This window comes from Procambarus clarkii, chromosome 78 (assembly GCF_040958095.1).
Source record: "Procambarus clarkii isolate CNS0578487 chromosome 78, FALCON_Pclarkii_2.0, whole genome shotgun sequence".
In the NCBI taxonomy this organism is placed as follows: domain Eukaryota; kingdom Metazoa; phylum Arthropoda; class Malacostraca; order Decapoda; family Cambaridae; genus Procambarus; species Procambarus clarkii.
The window spans coordinates 8,330,221-8,351,727 of record NC_091227.1 but is presented as its reverse complement, the minus strand read 5'-3'; the positions used below and the strand labels follow the sequence as shown (position 1 = coordinate 8,351,727).

Here is a 21,507-nt window from a genome sequence, read left to right as displayed (position 1 = left end):
TTTTTTAATTCATTGATAATAACCTCTGGTTTCAAATGATTTCTTTTCAGTTTGTCAACTTAGCCAAAAATAACTGCAGTACTCATTACTATTGTGTTGAATCATACAAAATTTTATTCAGTGAATGACATTCACCAAAGGATGCTGTTGGCTTTACGAGAGAAGTTGGAGATCGGCCAATGTTTGCGGAGTTAGACTTTTTAGTATAATATTTTCCTTGACTTTATTAATGGTTTCTTGGATGTTTGTATTCTTTTGATGCATGTATGTACATGTGTGTGTGTTATATGAGTAATTTACCCATGGTCATGCACGTGGTCAAACACACAGCATCCACACAGGAATATACTGTACAGTATAAAAGTTAAGATGATTTCAATGATACATTTCTAAATAATATTTACATGTATTAATTTAATAGTACTGTTTCTTTTCACAAAACACATTAGAATATATCTCCAATGCTTAAAAGATGTTTACTCTTATAGGAGAAGAGGTGACAGTTATGGAAGAAGATTTACGTTTATGCACTGTTAAGCCTGCTGTTGAGGTCGACCGTCGCTTCTGCTTTGAAGTGGTCTCTCCTATGAAGTAAGCTCTAAATAAAAGTGTGTTAGCAAGTTATCATTTTAGCTCTGTACATTTACCAACAATTATAATTGTTTAAATTGCTAGACAAGATGAAGCCGACACAAATAATTAATATTGCATAGATGTAGATAAGTCTGAACTTTATTCGTCGCAACAGTGTCTCTTTATTTGGGTTAGAAACAGAATAGTAAATCTACAGAGGGAAAAGATAGTCTGCTGTGCCTGCTAAATTTTAGTAAGAAATTTGCTGGTCTGCAAAGTTGTTAATCCCCTAAATTATATTGGTTGTATTATTCTTTCAACTGATTTTTCAGTTTCCTCATTGTAATTTAATTCATTATCTATTTTTAAAGGTACATGACCTCTTTTACAAATTGGACTTAAGTATTTGAGATTAAATAATTTTGTCTGTCCCAATAAAGTCAAAGTCTAACATATATGATATGTTGTCTTTTCTTATTTTGGCAATTTACCATGTGTGTGTTAGTACATAAAATATTTTGTGGAGGCTGGTGCATATTTATGCATTAATTATGTTTTCAGATGTCACATGCTTCAAGCTGAGAGTGAAGAGAGTTACGATTCCTGGATAAATGCTCTTCAAAGGGGTATTGGGCAAGCCCTTCAGCTGGGCACACACGACACAATCCAAGATGGCAGACAAGAGACCCCTCGCTCCTCACCACACCCACAGAAGGGATCCCTGACTCCTGCCACGCCAGTTGACTCCTCCAACTCCTCCTCTCCTGCAACCACACCCCAGGCACCTACTGTACACAAGGCTCAGTATGAACTTTTATTTGTAGGGTTTGTCTGTAGGTGAATTTTCAACACACATTTGTCAGCAACTTTCCTTTTCAAGTTGATGATTGAATCTTTTTTTTTTTTTTTTTTTTTTTTTTTTTTTTACACATAAGAGCTGCTGTATTTTTTATGTTTTTTTTTCAGATTATGGCAGGAAATAATGGACATTCCTGGAAATGATCAGTGCTGTGACTGTGGTGCCAGTAATCCTAGATGGGCATCCATAAATCTAGGAATTACTCTTTGTATTGGTAAGTTGTCAAAACATAGCTGAGTTTTCCTTAGTACCAGTATTGCCTTTTCTATATTTAAACAAGAGAATTTGTGTATTTGCATTTTTTTTTTTGGCCAAATTATTTGTATATATTTGTCAATTGATATTTACAGAGTGTTCAGGCATACATCGTAGTCTTGGTGTACACTATTCCAAAGTGCGATCCTTGACGTTGGATGCCTGGGAGCCTGAGGTGCTAAAGGTAATGGGAGAGTTGGGGAACACAGTCATCAACAGTATCTACCTTGCAACTTATGCACCAGGTGGAGGCACTGGTCCTCCTGCAGCTAAGCCAGAAAGCCAAAGGTAATAGTTTTGTGATTTAATGATCCATATAATTGGTTTCCAATGTTTAGATACGCTACTTCCGACAGTCAGTACTTTAGCATACTTAACTATACTGTGTAATAAAGGTTATATAAATTTGTTATGGTCTTTTGCTACATATAACACCCAAGAGGCAGTCATAGTTTATAATTAATGGTTGGAAGAAATGTTGTACATTAAACATGTTACATCCTTTACCACCACCACCACCACTACTGCCACCACCACTACCACTGCCGCCGCCACCACCACCACCACCACCACCACCACCACCACCACCACCACCACCACCGCCGCCACCGCCGCCACCACCACCGCCACCACCGCCGCCACCACCACCACCTCTACAAATCACAACTACAGACCATGACTTTACATTCACTTTGTTCATTATACTTGTCTGTGCTCATAACACATTATGCTTATATCTCCAGCTGACACTCACTACACTAGCCTAAACTCATTACACCAACCAACACTCATTGCTCATTACACCAGCTGACACACTCAATACACTAGCTTACACTACATTACACCACTGCACCAGGCCACATTCATTACACTCCCTGTACTCATTACTGTATTATAATTGCTTCCATTTTCTTCTTATCCCACTTTAGCTTAAATCCAGCGACATATTAACTCTGCCTTTCATAATTGTTCTCATTTGATCAAAATATAGCAAGTTGAAGTTTATTATTATGGAATAACTTTTCCTTAACTTTCAGATCAGTTCGTGAGGGATGGATTAAAGCCAAGTATGTTACACGGCAGTTTGTGAAGCCACTGCCCTTAATACAGAAGGAAACAAACTCACTTTTACAAAGCTCTAGTTCTCAAGAAAATGTAAGTTAAATAAATTTGTCTGTGTTTACATATTATTTCCAGCAAAAATGGTTAAAGTAAACTCTGTATATGAATGTTAATGTACCATTTGCAAGTTTACTCTCTTGGTAGGTACAATACATGACCATTTATATTCCTGAAGAATGTGCAGTAGTGAAACATTTAATAAATTGTAATCCTTGCCCTGCACTTGGTGTTTTCCCCCTATTACAATTAAATCATGTTTGTTATCATGCTTTAGAGTGTTGTATGTGCAGTTGTATTGATTCTAATAATTTATTTCATAAATGCATTAAGTACTGTATTTTAGAATGTTTTAGTGCCATATTTGTTGAAACAGTTTGATATACAGTACAGCATATTAACTACTTGTCATTTTTAGATGCATTCAGGAAAATCTTGGAGCATTCCTCGGCGGAGACGGAAAATACGGCGAAGGAAAACCCTGCAAGCATGTCCGATAAACATTGAGGAAACCTCTAGCAATGAAGAAAACAGCAGTAGCCAAGAAGAATCTCATACGGAGACCAATAATGTGTAAGTTTAAAATAACAAAAAGTGGTTAGAAAGTGTGACACACTATTGGCTGCTCAACAGAGAGTGTGACTTGAGATTTAAGCTTCTTTTATTTAGTCAATTTAGTGTCCACAGTGAGTAATAATATAAGCCTATTCACTTTAGTTTAGTGTGTATAGGATTAGAATTAGTGGAATTTGATATATATATATATAAAATATAATATTAATACAAATATATTAATATGTATAATATATATCTTCAGATCTTTCTGAAGATGTTTTATTAAATACGATAGTAGTTGATTAAATTCCGGTCTTAACCCTTCCTTTGTGGTCTGACATTGTCATATATTAATAAATTTCTATTTTAGTTTGTAACTATCTTTTAATAATTAGTTTAATAGAATCTTAATATTTACCGGTAGTTGTGAGAGCCCAGTACCCAATAGCTGTGGTTCCAGTGATGTGGTACTACTAGACATTTCCCCTTCCCTTACCAATATGGCAACTCAAGTTCTCTCTAGTTTAAGTGATGACAACTCAACAGATGGAGAAGATCCCACTGGACATGGTAATTTATATATATAAAATCTTATGAAGTTGATTATATTAGAATAAATAATCTTAATGAATTTAAACTTGTGAATGGATTTAAAAGGCAAGTTAGATGTTTAGGTTTTAAATTAAATATAATGTGTGTACTTAAACATATACAGTAACATCATTATTTATTTCAAAGATAAATTATATATAAATGACATTATTATTAATATTTCTGGAAGGGACCCTTCCCGAATTTATCTCTGTACCACCGTTCCTTAGACCAACACACAAGACCTCCCAAGACCATTCATTACATACCAGGAGCAGGGACCAGAATCTGGCTCGCTCTGAGGCATAGGGAGCAGGGTGTTCACATATCAACCACAAAACTAGCAACCCCTTTATAAAGTATAGGCACAACAAAACAAGTGGCTTCTTAAGGAAAGTAGGCACCCTTATGTAAACAAAAACAAAAAAACAAAACTATAGTTTCTGTGCTTACTGGTTGCCAGAGTCCTTTCACCTGTGGGTATGTTCCATTTGTCAGCACTGGACCTGAGATTTGGCTGAGCTACCTTCTTGTATGGCCACCTTTTGGGCTGCTGCCACTTTGCTGCATTGGATTTTATGATATAGGCTTTTGCAACCCTTCTGCAGCTGGTGTGGATTCCGATTCCATGTTTTTTCAAAGGAAGTTTACAAGTATCTGATCTTTAACACTTTGTGCCTCTTTTCAGCCAGATTCCTCTGCTGTCTCTGCTTTGGTCGGCTTGCTTCAGTTTGCATGATTTCTTCTCTTTCTCCTTTGTCAGTTCAAGCTTCTCAGCTGTCTTGAGCTGCACGGTCGCTGGCGCCATAATGTCCTTGTCAACATTGGATATATACTCACTCATCCATCTGCAACCACAACAATGATCTCCCAGAGGGTATAGACTCATTCCTCTCAATGTTTGCTGAAGACGCCAAAATTATGAGAAGGATTAAGACAGAGGAGGACAGCTTGAGGCTTCAAGAAGACCTGGACAAGCTGCAGGAATGGTCGAACAAATGGCTGTTAGAATTTAAACCAAGCAAATATAATGTAATGAAGATAGGGGTAGGAAGCAGGAGACCAGATACAAGGTATCACTTGGGAGATGAAATACTTCAAGAGTCCGAGAGAGAGAAAGACCTGGGGGTTGATATCACGCCAGACCTGTCCCCTGATGCTCACATCAAGAGGATAACAGCAGCAGCATATGCCAGGTTGGCTAACATAAGAACGGCCTTTAGAAACTTGTGTAAGGAATCTTTCAGAACATTATATACCACATATGTCAGACCAATCCTGGAGTATGCGGCACCAGCATGGAGTCCATATCTAGTCAAGCATAAGACTAAAATGGAAAAGGTTCAAAGGTTTGCCACCAGACTAGTACCCGAGCTGAGAAGTATGAGCTACGAGGAGAGACTACGGGAATTAAACCTCACTTCGTTGGAAGACAGAAGAGTTAAGGGGGACATGATCACCACATTCAAGATCCTCAAGGGAATTGACAGGGTTGATAAAGACAGGCTGTTTAACACAAGGGGCACATGCACTAGTGGACACAGGTGGAAACTGAGTGCCCAAATGAGCCACAGATATTAGAAAGAACTTTTTTAGTGTCAGAGTGGTTGACAAATGGAATGCATTAGGAAGTGATGTGGTGGAGGCTGACTCCATACACAGTTTCAAGTGTAGATATGATAGAGCCCAATAGGCTCAGGAACCTGTACACCTGTTGATTGACAGTTGAGAGGTGGGACCAAAGAGCCAGAGCTCAACTCCCGCAAGCACAACTAGGTGAGTACATTATTTCTGAATGTAAAATGCTATTCTCCAGATTCAGACTTCTTGTGTAGATAATGCATCTTCTCCTTGCTTCATTCCCAATTACTAATATCATTTTGGTTTCTTTCTAGTGTACTTGATCATTTTACCTCTGTTTTTTGGTACTCTGTTCAGTCTCAGTGGAGTTTGGTTGTTTAGGTTTTGGTGGCAGCCGGCATCTTGTCAACTGCTTTGCAGAGAATTTTTACTGTGGTTGGATGCCTCAGTTCTGGCTTCGGGCCAATCCAGAAAATGCTTTTTCAACGGCCCCCAGTAGATCGCTGCTCAGTTTTCTTCACAATAGATTATTGGGTTTTACACTGGTGACTTCAGAATGAGAGGGTTAGATTTTGTGTGACACCATAGGTGACTTAGTTTCCATCTGCTGGTGGTTGGGCACATCTCATTTAGGGTTATTTACCCTGTAAAATAAAAATAATTTGCATTTTTCACATAGTGTTGCTAAATTTCCTAAAAGCACTTGCTTGTTTTGGTGCACCTATACATTTTAGTAGGTTTTTCTAGTTTCATGGTTCATCTCTGATCCTCTGTTTCCCTCCCCCTTGCCTCATAGATGGGGGAAGCCAGATTCTGGACTTGGCTCCTGGTAGGCAAAATGTGTCTTAGAGGCCTGGTGTGTTGGGTTGAGGCCTGGTGGTGCCAGTGATAAGCTGGAATTCTGTGGGAATGATACCAAAAAAGAGCAGTTCATTACATTCAATATTTGACCTTTTTTCCAGTTACTGAAGAGCCAGCATTAAGCTTGACTCCAGATCTGGTATTATTCCGAGCCTGTGAAGCTCATAATTTGCCGATGATGAGTCACAGCATAGCAGTAGGTGCTGATAAAAATTGGCATAACCCAGATGAAAATGGACAGACTCCAATGCATCAGGCAGTTAAGAGTGTATGTATTATTGCCAGTTTTCATTTCCCTAATGTTTAGATAAAGAGCATACAACCACACAAGCTAATCATGTGTGCTGTTAAACAAATTCACAAGGGCCGTGACGAGGATTCGAACCTATGTCCGAGATCATCCCAGACGCTGCCTTAACTGATTGAGCTACAACGTGGTCGTAGCCCAGTCGATTAAGGCAGCATCTGAGATGATCTCGAACATAGGTTCGAATCCTCATCACGGCCCTTGTGAATTTGTTCATTGATGCATCACGTTGTTATTTCTGTGTGTAATGTGTGCTGTTAATGTGTATATAGTGAATCATTGCATTCTCTTCCATAAAAGTTTCCAATTTCAGTCATCAGTAGTTGGCAATATTCTATTAGTTCAAAACACTCTTGCCTATCAATAACTTTAAATGTGCTCATTATTTTCTTAGTACAGCCGAGTCCTAAATATGTAGTCATGACCTATGCTGTCTAAACCTATACTGTGTGTATATTAGGACCCATTATGATAATAAACACACATTGTCAAAACCTACACAGAGTTTAATAGGTGATGTGAATTAATGTTACTATTTTTCCCTCACCCTGCCATTAAGTATTGTTTTGATGGTTATAAGAGTCTACAACAACAACACTGCAGTCAGGGAGTGAGATCTCGTACACAGGTTATCTCATTGCTACACATGGATCGGGGGGGGGGAGGGGGGGTTGTTCACATAGTCATAAAGATTACTGATGAACAGTGCATCTGTTAAGTACTGTACCTTTCATTGACCCATATTGGAAGCCAGCCAATACCAATGTTCATACCCACAAGGTTGTTAACCCCTTGCACAGTGCCACTTGCATCTTGGTGATTCTATAGAGATGTCATTTGCCACTAGAGACCTCTGGCAATCGTTTGTCATATTATAACAAATCCTGAGAGCCTTAATTTCCTTGGTTAACATGTGCATCCTGTCTGACATATTACTTTGCAGCCAGTGAATGCACAATGCATCCATGCTTTATAGGACCTGGGAGATCTAGATGAAGAGAAATATATTTAAATTAATTAACTGGAATAATATGCTTCCAGATATGAATAAGGTGCTCTAACAGCAAGGGAAGTGAGACTGAGGAGTGAGGGTGCAGGTCATGACTTACAAGATGCTGCAACGATGAATGTCACACTTTGACTTGCCAGTTATAGCATATTTGATGATACAATATCTGATTCTGCTGAAAATGTTGTGATAGTGATCTTGTTGCTTAGTGGTGGTGGGGGCGAGTGGTGATCGTGCTAGTGATGAGCATATGTTGTGTTCTTTGTGCAATGTAGTACTACTGTATACTAGCTTGTAGGACTTAGGGCCTGACTTTTTCAGTCTATAAGCACATGAGCTACTGAGGGCCCACCAGCAAACAGTGTTTCATGATAACCAACACTTGAGTTTTTCCTCTTTTGTCTTCAAAAAATTTCATTTTAGGTAAGAACTACAGTACTTCATTTAATGTTCCTGTGTACCTTGGTCTCAGTCAAAGGTCTTCGGTATTTGCTGACTGTATTTTGATCAAATTCCTTAGTTTTAATAGTGGACAACCATCTTTGTATGGACAACCATAAAATAACAAAAAGTAACAAACTTTGGATGTACAGTAACTGAATTTTTGTTAACTCTGGAAGGGAATCTGGTATGTCTGTCTTTCTCAGCAAGAATCTACTATTTATCTTTTGACGCCTTTGAGAATTCCTCTTTTTTGAAGAAAGCAGAGTGTTTTCAGACACTTCATGTGCCTTCAAATGTTACCGCTTGTGTTGTGTGTATGTATGTGACTAAATCCTAAATTTGGGTCAGCTTAATACTCTCCTTCCAGGGTTCTGTAATGGCTGTACAACATCTTTTAATAAATGGGGCCCGCTCCAATGAGCAGGACTCTAAGGGACATACACCATTACACCTAGCATCATTATTATCAAACATTGGCCAGGTGAGTAACATGCTGTGTTAATCTTCCAATAGGATACTATTTTATAGTACTGTACTATTAAATATTTGTTAATGTAAGCAAAAACCCTCTGATATGCAGTGGCTTAGTTTTAGAGTTAAGATGTGCATGGCACCATATCTCTTGTATATTTCTGAACATATTTAAAATGTAATTGCTTATATTTATAGAAAATTTATTGTAGTGTAAATAATAGGACATGATTACAGGTTTGCTTATTATTGAAGCATCGGGTGGACCTCAACATATGCAACAACAATGGTCAGAAAGCTATTGACCTAGCTCTTGAAAGCAGTGAACCAGATGTTGTAACATTGTGAGTAAAATATTTACATATATAGTACAATATTTGCTGATATTTTTTATGCCTGTTAGTGGCTTATACATTATTAACTAGGTATCCCCATTGAAGAAATTTTATGGTTTTGTCACATTTTACTGAAAATAGTTCAGGAGGCAACTCAGCCTCTTAACTAGTACATCTCTCTCGCACATTATGGTTCCTAATGTACAAATTATCAAGTACTGTAATATGAAAAGTAGCGGCTCACAAAAATCTACATTTTAAAAGCATCTTGAATACCTTCCTTGTATCAGATAAGAATATATAGTGTAGTTATGAGAAAATCCGTAGGAGCCGTGATAAGGGTTCGAACCTATGTGGTGAGTGCTCCCCAGGCACATGCTCTAGACAGCTATGCCATGACATGACCATGGCCTGGTTGACTAGGGCGTGTGCATGGCAACACCCAGCGCATAGGTCGAACTCTCATCACGGCTCCTACAGATTTTCTCATTGATATATCACAATAGTGTGATTGCTGTGTTTGTATGCTGTAGTTTTAGTGGATTTGTATATGTAGAAAATTAGAATTACTGTACTTGACATAATTTCTCACTTGCCTTCAGGTTACGAGTGGCCAGTCTTAGTGAACACATAGATCGTGATGGTGGTGAAGATAATAACATGCTCACAGATTTCTTGCGAGATTTCCAAGAGAAGATGTTTATTCAAGGCTACTGCAGGGCTCGCCAAAATGAGGAGACATTAAACTGAGCGAGTGAATTTATACTTGACAATTATAACCAAGCATACAGTACTCGTAAACGTAGAAGAATTGGCCAGGCCTATACAAACTAATTCATCTGCCACTGTAAGCATTAACATTGACAGTGTTCTGCAGTAGATGATACTTATATTGTTGTTAAATTTTATATAATTTTAGAATTAAGCTTTTCATAATGGATTTCAAGGGGAAAATGTAATATCAAGAAGGCCTTTTTTTTAAAGTGGGGTTCCATACAACTGTATATCTTAATTCAAAATATTATTCATATTTGTGACTTTGTGTCCATTTATTTGTGAATACATTGTTAACTTTCTCAGATAGCATATATTTTTATTGTTCGTCATACATAGTGTTTTATAACATATTTTCTCATTGATCATTGAGGTGGGTACAAACACACACAAGATTCTCATTTTAAGAATTACTCGCATTTTTACTGTATTGTTTCGCTGTTGGTAGGAGGTATATGTGTGTGTGTGTTCTCAAAATATGAAACACTTCTATATAAATTTTCAGCCAGTATTAATAATTATCTTTATAATTAGTTGCAAAAATTTACACTTATGTGATATCCAAGAAATGTAAAATGGGTGTCAACAATAGACATCCATTGTTTTGCCTTGTCTAAATCTGTGATTGTGTGTTGGAGAGGTAACTACTTATAAATATGTTTCAGTACTCATGAAGGGCTAGTAAAGTTGTAAGCTTTATTGTTACTCAAAATATTAAAAATTACTCTACAGTACTCCCCTTTGTATATCAACAAAGTTAATCAACTCAAATATGAAAGTAGATTAAGCTAATCCTTATACACTATTTTATACCTTGTGAAAAGTGTAATGATACACAACACAATCGATCAACCATAATAAAAGTACAGGAGTTTTAAATCACAATGAAAGGATTGTAATGATTATGTTAAAAGTAAAAAAAAGAGAGGATGCCATTCATTTCTCATATAAAAGGGAACATGATAAATTAAGCTCATTTATATGTACAATGCATTATTCAACCAATGCTTCTTCAAGCTGATTCTGTATTAGAATATGAAACTGCATGCTACAGACCTGTGTGCCTTTGATGTTGTGGAAATCTTGAGAAATGTTGTTCAGTGAAGGTGCTAGGTATTTTGGTTGTATAATTGTTACTTTATTGCTGTTAAAGTTAATGTTGTGTAATGTGAGATCGTTTCTTAAAGTCTGGATGTGTGAATGTTCTGTATTTATTATGCATTTGCATCAGTGCTCTTTTGGCTTCTTAATCTGAACTACTCTGCTTATTTTTATTAGACTTTAGTATGGGTGTTTCTTATGATGCTATTCTTTTTAAGTTCAGTTAGCATGCCTTTTGACCATGTATTTATAGCATAATTTATTTTCTAAACAATTAACTGATTAATGCAGAAGTTCATGTACAAGATTGGTATTAGATATGCTTACTTGAGGTACTTTGTTCCATAAATCTGATTGGCAATCGCCAAACAAGATTGCTTTTTTTTTTTTTTTTTTTTGAGTGATGTGTTTAGGGTTTCTGTGATGCCGATTTCTTTACAGTACTAAGGGTGTGAATGCTTATGCCCGCTGTCAATAGATGGCTTGGAAGGTCTGACAAACTACTATTAGATCCCATTTTCCTTGGTACCAGTATGACCATATTGGGCAACTTTAAAAAAGAAACAATTTATATTTATCACTATGTAAATTGGAGTTATTATTTATAATAGTTATTTCTAGAATTATTGAATGTATTTGCATTTCAATATACAGTACAGTCAATCTTTTGTAATGCTGAGTGTAAATAGCATTGCTGTGTACTTGTGCCAAATGGGAGAGTTGGAGATTTTTCATGTCCAATATCACTGCCGACAACCCCCCCCCCCCATATATGGAAGAAAATTTGCAAGAATGCGGGCGGTCATGATGTAGCACCCATCCTTCATCTTTTTGGTCTCGTTATGTCTTTAACGAGTGTCGGTAAAGAATTATCCAAGTTGCATGGGCTGGCCATTAGCACCAGTAGCACCTCCCTCCTGGCTTTCTTGTCCAGAAATTCCATGCTGAATCACACCCTCTGGACTTCGTAAAAGTTCCAAAAGTTCATTGTAGTGACGACTTCCCTTCACTCCATTGCAGCAGGCTTTGATAGCACTGTATTTACTGTATAACCTGTCATCCAAAAATTATAGTGGTTATAACAACTATTGATGATGCGTACAAAAATGGACTGTGGAATTCGCAAATGTTCTTGCACTATTCATTTTTAGAAGATACGATAAAGAAGGCAACAACTGAACCTAATCTTTCCTCAGTTTGCTATAACACATACATGAAGTATGTCTAGAATTGGCTTAGAATTACTTTTTTAGGCCTAGGACAGGTTAAGTTAGGTTGTATAGTTATGCTCCACATTTTAGAATGCAATTTGGAGTATTCCAATAGTTCAAAATCTGAACATTTTTAGATACAATAGTCTAATTTTTGTATGAGCAATAGTTGCTATAAGTTCTATTATTTTTGGCAGATTGGTTGTCACTAAGCTGCTTCACTATTTCCCTTCATGTGCCTGGATCATTTACACACTTTCTGGAGTCATGTCCTTAGCTTTCAATAAATATATATTTTTAGATTGGATCCTGAGAAATCCCAGCAATGAAGGTGAAATGTCTTTACAGTCAGGTTCTTCTAATAGGTGTCCCATCATTTGAGCGGCTGAAATTCAAATTTAGCTCTGGGAAATTTGCGTGTAGATTGTGGGAAAATTGGGTATAAATGGTAATTCCTTTAATATGGCTCCAACCATGTTTTTTAATGTTCTTTTTGTACATGGATGCAACATTAAGAGAAACAGTTGTGTAGCCTGGGAAGAAAAATGGTATATTTAAAACAAAATTCTAAGGTTCATTTTTAGTTTGGGGGGGGGGCTAGGTTTGGACCCTGCTGCTTTTGAAAGTGCGACTTTGAGGCTGGGGCATGGGAAATAAATAACTGTACGTAATTGAATTCTCTCCTAAACACTGGTTCTTGTGGCAATTATCCATTATGAGGTTAAAATTTTTCTCTCTAAAATTAGCCCATAGTTAGAAAAATTATGGTATGAATGGTAATTTCTTAACACTTTCGCGCTCTCCGCAAAGGTCACTCAGCCAACCGAATGTGCGCGCTGCGTTTTTATCGCTTAAGCGTAAGAACAAGAATGTGTATACTCTTTTTACTCTTCTGACCTTAGTTCTCATGCTACGTATTTCATTTTGGTACCAACGTGTTCGCAATAAAATTCTCTAGAAGAACATTAGTAAAATAAGTCACGAAACATATAGGGATACCAGCACCAAATAAATAACTACGTAGATGACTCGCCGTGAGCGCCCATCAGCAACAAAATGTTTTTACTCTTGGGATTGTAATCACCTCCACACTTGTTCTACAGCGTTAATTTTGGTATCAATGAACTCGCAATGAAATTCCCAACACGGTGATATGAATATAAGCGTAGAATAATGATGCAGCCCGCCCGCAAGAGTGTGGGAAGTGGTGAAATTGTTACCCGGTATCGGTGACGGGACGACGCACGGCGCTTTGAAAGTTTATACTTATTTCACTCTCATGACATTAATTTTCTATGTACGTCATTCATTTTTATGTCAATGTGTTCGCAATAGAATGTTCTATGTGCCCATAGGTAAAAAATATCAACAAAGCGTAAGTTAGAATAGCGACAAATATAAAACAACGCTGGAACATATCAGTGAGCGTCAAACACACAGGAAATATTTTTACTTTTGTTATGTTTGTCAAGATTATACTTGTTGCACACAGTTATTTTTGGTTGTATATTGATCGGAATAAAATTCCCTAAACAGACATATGCATATAATACATGATATGGGGGAAGAATTACCAGTATAAACGGCTAAAGTCACCCACCTGCAACCCGTTTGGGACAAAATACCATTTGATCGAAGTTATCCACACCTTTCATGAACTTATTGTACCATGCAGCCTAGTGGTGAGAAAGAGAGCCTCATAGCGCGCAGTTTGAAACAAACCCAAAGTAAATCGGATAAAAATTGAATTTTATACAAATATTTTAAAAGTAGACATAACTTTATGTCCACTATGCGTTTACGTTAGACGAAACCGAACGCGCCGGCGCGTCCAGATAGCGCGAAAGTGTTAATTAAGGGTCTGATTACATTTTCAAAATGGTTTGTGAATTAATGCACCATTAGCAGAAAAGAGATGATGGCTTGGAAAAGCCACTGAGCATATTTAAAACTAATTTCTATGGTTCATTATCATTTATAGGTTTACATGGAACTCGTAGAAAATTTGGTGTTAATTAGAACAAAAATGCAATTATTTGGAATACTAGAGTTCCTGCAAATCCAACTCTGATCAGGAACAACATGATCCACATTGTGAAGGTGCCACTGTACAGTATTTGCTAGAGTAACACAACTGGTTTACATAGACAAAGTTTACATACATTGAAAAAGTTTAAGTTTTCTTGTTTTTATGAGTAAGCAATTAACTTTATATTCATTTCCAAGAATTTGTTTTATTCAATAGTTTATTTGAACTGCGGAAGTAAGCTTTCATAATGTGGCTGCTCTATGCTGGCAACCATAAGTTGAAAGGTTTAGAGAGTAATGAAGTCAAAGTGTATTAAAGTACATTTGAAGGCAAGATGAGAAGACTGCCAGAAAGATGAACATTCATAGTAATATTATAACATTAAAACTGCACTTGGTTATGGCTGGTATACAAAAAAGTCACTTTAGTTGTCATGCAGACTGTGGCTCCCACTCATTAACACATTTTTTTACATCAAAATCTAATAATTATAAGCAGTCAAAGATGACCATGTTAAGCTTTATGAATCATGTATGTTATACACAGTGTCCCGTTTAATACTAAATAAACACTTAATGAGTGGATCCCAACCTGGGTCTACTATCAAACTTAGAATGAGTAATTCTACATTAACATGAGGGGACCCAACCATACATATGTGGAATGCAATAAAGACCAAATCCCCTTTCTAGTATCATCCAAATGTAATAACAAGGAAATGTAGTACATAACCCAATAACTCGAAAGGGTAATAAACAATATGAAAATCTAATCCTCGCAAAGGAGAACCAACCAATAATGGAAAATACACCTTGAAGTGTACTGCAGGCGAAGACACTTGTCCCCCACTATTGACGTCGGCCAATGCTCTTCAGGAATCCAAAACCAAGTACAATTGATGGTTCTTCACAATTTTGATGCAGTGTAAATGTGGCTGTAAACACCATGGTCTTGCCTACACTTCAATTATTGCTGAATTATATTTTTAGGTTACTGCGCCAACCAGTTCATTGCAGGGAAATTTGTCACAATAAAGTCATTCGATTTTACTGTAGGTGCAACAGCATTGTGGCTCAATATTTCACAAAATACAGTATCCCTCTTCTATTGATATTAGTACAGTAAATGTTAGTCACTATCTTCCCCAAAATAAACTATTAATTGTTGTGTGTGCATGTATCTGCCTGTCTATCTCTAATGATATTTAGACAATATTGTATATATAAACAATTGATTTTCTATTCAGTAATAATGATAACAAAAAATTACTTGTATTTACTGAGGAGCATGGATGTGTGTGTTGGTGTGAATATAAGAGATGGATGGGTCAACCCAAAAAGCTGCCAACCACATTGTGTGTGTTGTGGGTATGTGTGTAATTACCTTTGTATATAGTTACAGAATAATAACTACACTGTGACATCTTATGTTATGAAGTTTTGTAGCTTCCTTTGGTTTTGGCATCCACCACCACCACCCTAAATTTATTTTGACCATCCACAATTGTGTTACCAAAAGGGGATTATCATACTTTTTTCTTTTGGGGGGGGATGGCTTGTATCTATAGGCTATTTTTTTTTAAGGTTTCAGCTTTATAAAACTCCATTTCGTCAGTGTTGTTAATTTCCATTACGATTTTTGCATGTACTGTAGTAATCACATTGCCTCCTTTCCTTGTATCTACTTACTTACTTGCATGTTAATGCCTAAGTCTCCTCACTGCTTGTTTTTAAGGTCTAGAAGCTATTTGGTCCAGTAGTGCAGTGATCTAGCTCGCTAGCTAAAATTCTCCAGGATGTAACATAGTGCATCAAAACAATAAAACAAATGTTATGAATCTGATGACAGTTGTTGCAGATAGGTATTAAGAAGTTATTATATTTGTTATGTGAAATTTATGAGAATAGAAAAAGTTCCTTTTGAAACTAACAGATTTTTTACAATTGTGTGTTACATGAAGCTACCAAGTGGAGGTAATGGTAAATAAATGTTTTTAATCGTTCTCACCGAATACCTCCTCACCCCTTGAATGTATATGTGATGGTGATAATGCAATTTTTTTGATTGTAATAACTATAATTTATGCCAGTGCCTTCATGCATTTTAAACATTTAATGTATAAATTTAGACACAGTAGAATACTAGTCTCCTTAACTGCAAAGGAATTATATAGATACTTAAACAGCTTACAAAATACATTTTGAACAGCTTTGATAGGCCTAGTAATTGCATTAGATTTACTATTGCTGCTTCTCTAACACCATTTCCTTCTTATTGGATCTCTAAATATTGAGTTGATTGAAATACTGAATTCATTATTTTTATATTTTCAGTTATTTTATATCTACTGTACTAGTATAGTAGTAATGTTCTTAAATTGCTTTATCATTGCTACAGATATTTTGATAATTTTACTACCATATACTGTATTTGCATCATTTGCAAAATTATATATTTTTTAACTTGTATTTTAAGTAGATATGATCAGTTGACAGTGTGTGCTTTGAATTCCATCACTGTTAACCTTTTAACGTTGACCAGGCACTCTGTTGTCGTAAAATTTATCATACTGTATTTCCTCAGCAAATTTTTTTACCAGTTCATTAAACATAAATGTGCATATGCAATTTTAAAGTATATTTTATTACAGAAATTATTCTTGAATTGTCACCTCAAGGATTAGTTTATGCAGATCATAATGCTAAGACAAAAGTATTTAGTACTAGATAATTCATGTTTATAATTTTCTAGGTATGCTTCCAAATTGTCATAAATCTATTTAAATTAATAGTAATACTAATTCAATGGTCATAGACTATCTATTTTTATTGGCAAAACTAGATTGCATACAGTTAACATTTAATAAAAGAAAGTGTAGATATGCCTGTATTTAATGATACATTAGTGTAAAACTATTTCCAACTAGGACAAATGCTTTCATATTGTTAAAATAATGCAGTACACTGTCAGTTATCAGAATGTGTATTCTCCATGAAAAGAAAGTTGAAAATGAAATTTAATCTAGACTGTAACAGTACTACATAATTTAGACAATTGTGCATCTTGCAATGTAATGAAATGTCTAGTGTTTCATTCAGCTTTCATGACTTCCAAGATTACTGATGCAAATTTTAAGCTTTTAGTGTACTGGTACTTCAGATCTTATTGCATAAATGGGTAACCATATAACTTCCTATTATTTTAATGCATTCTGCACTATTATAAAAACAGCTCAGCTTGGTTGATGTTCCCAGGCTGCAAAGCTGAAATAATTATTATTATTATTATTCATCTTTTTGGACCAGATCCATCAAGCACCAAAGATAGATAGATAGATAAATGTATATAATTAGGCTCTAGTTTTAGTAGCTGGTATGTGTCAAAGAAACAGTTTAGAAAAAATTAATAAAAAGGCCAGTGTGTCATTTAATGTTGTATCTATATTCATTAAATCTTATATTCCCTCCCCCACATGGCCATTGCCTTGGGAGTTTTAATGCTTTGATGATTCAAAGAGTAACCAAGTGTGGCTTAAGCTTCCCTTCTGGCCTTAGATAGAATCCTTGGTGAATCGGATACCTTTGATTTCATTCCCCTTATGTGCTTTTGTTCTCATACTGGAATCCTTAGCGATATTTAGCGCTTTTTGAATATCCCACACATTTGATGGTGCTACAGCCTTCCCAGCTTGGTGCCTTCTTTTGATAATTACAGCACTTACTTCTGGCCTTAGATGAAATGTGAAACAAAAACCATTCCCTTTGGCAACTTGTATGTTTGCCATGCAAGACGACATTTGTATTCCTCATTTTCCTTCATCTGTGAGTCGAGTCTCTGAAAATGCAGCTCATGGCTGCAACACACTTTAATGGAGATAAGGGCAAAATGGGAGGTTGAGTGGAGGCTCGGTTAATTTGATTGGGTGGTCCCTGGTGTGTTATGAGGCTTCACAATGGTGACCTGCACATACAATTCCTATGTTTGTTGGACTCCATAGGGGGTAACCTTTTTTTAGGTTAATGTGTCATTCGTCCCAGTCGGAATTTGAATAAATTCACTAATAGAAGGTTAAGCTATGTAAGTCATATTTGCTGATTCGATATGGACACGTCGCACATATCCTAAAGGGTATATGGTTAATATGACTTAATACATTTTTATCTTCCCAGGCTTGTGAAGTGGATAATCAGGCCCACAAGTCTACCCTCTCTGGAAATCAAACTACATAGTCTCCCAACTTACTGATATACTCTTATGGGCATTACTGTTTCTAATGCACTCAGTTTTTCTCAGCTACCCTAATTAGACCCATAACTGATCTCTTGTTCAACTATTTGTCTCACAGCATCCCACTTTGGTTTTAACAGTATATCAGCAGATGTGAAAATACACACATCCTAACATTAAATATATTATTCGAGATCCGAAAATGGACTGATTATTTTTACTCTTGTGAGTACCATTTTGTAGCAATGGGGGTAATTGCATGGTGTTTCTGGGCCATCAGAGATGGCCTAGGTTTCCTCCATAGTTTTTTCCTGATAGAACTTTTGTGTGCCACCTTTCCCAAAAGATTATTTGTTTTACTAGAGAGCTTCTCATCATGTGGTTACCTTGTAGCGATTCCAAGAATCAACGGCCCCAGTTAACGTCTCTTGATTGGTAGTCAAAATGCAATACCATCGAAATTTGCTGGGTACCCAGCCATATTGGTATTACCCCAAATGAACTTGCAGAGACCATTCATGTCTGACCCATTTCTCAAAGTGATTCCTTATTCAGATTTATACCCAGTCATTCATACTGCAGTTCATGACCACTGGCATGATCGATGGTCTGGTATACTGTAGAGTACTTTTAAATAAGATGCATTTATACTGGTATACTGTAGAGTACTTTTAAATGAGACTAATCTCCATGGCCTTCCTCCTACCACCATAAGCGATTGGGAAATACTGTGTCTCGGGTACATGTGGCCAATAGCCAGCAATATTCTAACTCGGCAGCAGTTGATGGAATGCCCTGCTCCTTATTTGAATAGGGCCATCTTACTAGGAAGTGCTTGATTGTAAGTTGGACAATGGATGTCCAACTTACTATCAAGCACTTCCTAGTAAAATGGCCTTATTTTCAGGATGACCATAAATCTTGCTTTCTCAAAACTTTTACCCAGTTATTCATGCCTCCATCCTTGCCCATTGGCAGGGTTGTTGGTAATAAACTGCGTACTCTTAAGCGTAGTGTCCCCTCATGGCTTTCCTCCTACCACCGTAACCGGCGATGGGAAACAACTCTAGCAAGGCTGTGTATTGGCCATACACACTTAACTCAGTCACTTAATGGAGCGCCGCCCTTCTTGTTATTGTCCAAATTGCATTGTCCCTCTTACAGTTGTAGATATCCTTGTTGACTGTCCTGACTTACAGGACAAGCGTGCGTCTTGCTTTCCGACCGTTCCTCGCGGTAACTTGTCCCTCGATAGAATTCTTGGTGAATCGGATACGTTTGATATCGTTCATCTTATGCGTTTCTGTTCTCGTATTGGCATCCTTGGTGATATTTAGCACCCTCTGATTATTACACACATTTGATGGTGCTACATAGCCTTCCCGGTTTGGTGCCTTCTTTTGATAATTACATAATTACAGTACTGTACTTGCTTTCTCAAAGTCCCTTCGAGTCGCTTGTTCCTTGATAAAGGAAAAGGAGGAAATTACGAGAAAGTCCTAAGCTAATACTGCACGACTATATAGCACATGGAAGGGATACGAGGAGCAGTATAATAATCAATATGCAACCCAAGCAAGCCCACGAAGCGAAAACAATGCGCCAACAGGCACAAGAAACTGGATAAGTACTAACTTTTGCAAAAGGCAAACAATGCTGAACTCAAAGTAGTAGTTTCCATCAGTGGGCATCATAGTCCCATGCACTACTCAAAAGCTAGGTGATTAAAGAGTAGTTAGTTCATAGGAGAGGAACTTGAATTCCCTGCGAGTAGGTATCTCATGGGACGGGCAACTGCAAGCCAGCAAAGGAAGATAACACAAGTACAAAGTTGGAGAAAAATAATGAACCTGTTTACATTGTGAGCAACATACAAAAACAACTGCGAAGAACAAGTTACAAAAAATGTAGCAGTGTTCAAGTATGTTTATTGAGATAAGAAAGAAATACATCTCAAAGGGATAGAGTAGCTAAGGCTATTTCTACCCCCCATGTAGCAGTGGCTCCTAACAGAATGGTGGTCTTATGTTGCATCACTATTAACCACTAATACTCAGTAGAAACAGCTTTAAGGCCAGAGTTGACAAAGAATTTGAATATCAGATAGATTAAATACTGTATAATACAGTCGATATAAGGGTTAGTAGGTTGAGCATAAATCTAGCCTTGAATATACAGTAATGAAATTCCTCTTTCTGTTGCTTCCAGAGCAACCTTCCTGGTTAGCTCCATAACTGAAGTACCTAGCAAGGACTAGAATTGTAATCTTGCGCCCTTAATAAAGGCAAGGGAGTCTAGGGATAATAGATCAACACAGGCCAAAAGAAATATGCTGCATGGATACATTGGCAACCTGACACAATCTATAATGGGGGAGTGTATGGAACTACCATATGGGTCTGGATAACTTGTATTGTCAAGAGTTGCTAAGGTTTCCATTCCGTTACTTGTTTTGGGACACACTACCTTTCTGGTGATTTCTCGTTTTGGCCTGGATTGATCTAGTTTCCTAAGACTCCCTTGTGTCTATTGAGGGGGCAAGATTCCAGTCTTGGAATCAGGTTCCATGCTATCTGAGAGGCCACCGTAATAGAGGGTGATTTGGCCAAAACTGATGGTATAGAGATTACATATTTCACACCTGTAGATGAAAATGACATAGGACCAAACAACAGTCTTTAACAACATGCATAACCACTAGGAGTTAAAAAAAAATCCGCAGGACATCCAAGAATGCTGCAGACTCAGGCTCTGAGTTGATTGGGAGATCCATAAAACCACAGCCTGCAGAGAACAATTCTTTCTTTTTATAATTACGTACTTGCAGAGAGGGCATCAATCCTTAACTGTAGCCTCGGTTTACCCAACGGTAATATGGATACCGGGTTGTTAAACGATTTGGCGTAGTCATATTCCAGGGAACATAGGATTAAGGACTTGCCCAAAACGTAATGCGTGCTAGTGGCTGTACAGGAATGAAAGAACTCTTGTATATATATTAAAAAAAAAAGGTATGTGAACCTCTTGATGCATAGAAAAACTGACTCTGTCAAGACAACTACAATCTGCCTGGGAAGTCAAGCCACAAGGGTAAACATACTCTTCATGCAAACATAACATTCAAATCACTAAGCAATGAAGGGGTAAATTAGCTATGACCTAAATAAAAATAAATATTTTATCACCTACATAAGATGTTTGATAA

The 21,507-nt window shown here is 36.9% G+C and overlaps 1 protein-coding gene across 2 annotated transcripts in view; it reads left to right on the top strand.

Moving 5' to 3' along the window:
• CenB1A (Centaurin beta 1A) overlaps positions 1–10,465 on the top strand; it is a 39,742-nt gene extending 29,277 nt beyond the window's left edge. For both annotated transcript variants that reach the window (XM_045727481.2, XM_045727480.2), the window contains 11 exons: positions 489–591; positions 1,135–1,377; positions 1,540–1,646; positions 1,783–1,975; positions 2,725–2,842; positions 3,225–3,379; positions 3,786–3,931; positions 6,496–6,662; positions 8,522–8,635; positions 8,863–8,969; positions 9,563–10,465. In XM_045727481.2, coding sequence (XP_045583437.1) covers positions 489–591; positions 1,135–1,377; positions 1,540–1,646; positions 1,783–1,975; positions 2,725–2,842; positions 3,225–3,379; positions 3,786–3,931; positions 6,496–6,662; positions 8,522–8,635; positions 8,863–8,969; positions 9,563–9,710 — 1,601 coding nt within the window. In that variant the 3' untranslated portion in view covers positions 9,711–10,465. The remainder of the gene's footprint in view (positions 1–488; positions 592–1,134; positions 1,378–1,539; positions 1,647–1,782; positions 1,976–2,724; positions 2,843–3,224; positions 3,380–3,785; positions 3,932–6,495; positions 6,663–8,521; positions 8,636–8,862; positions 8,970–9,562) is intronic.
• The last annotated feature ends 11,042 nt before the right edge of the window (positions 10,466–21,507 follow it).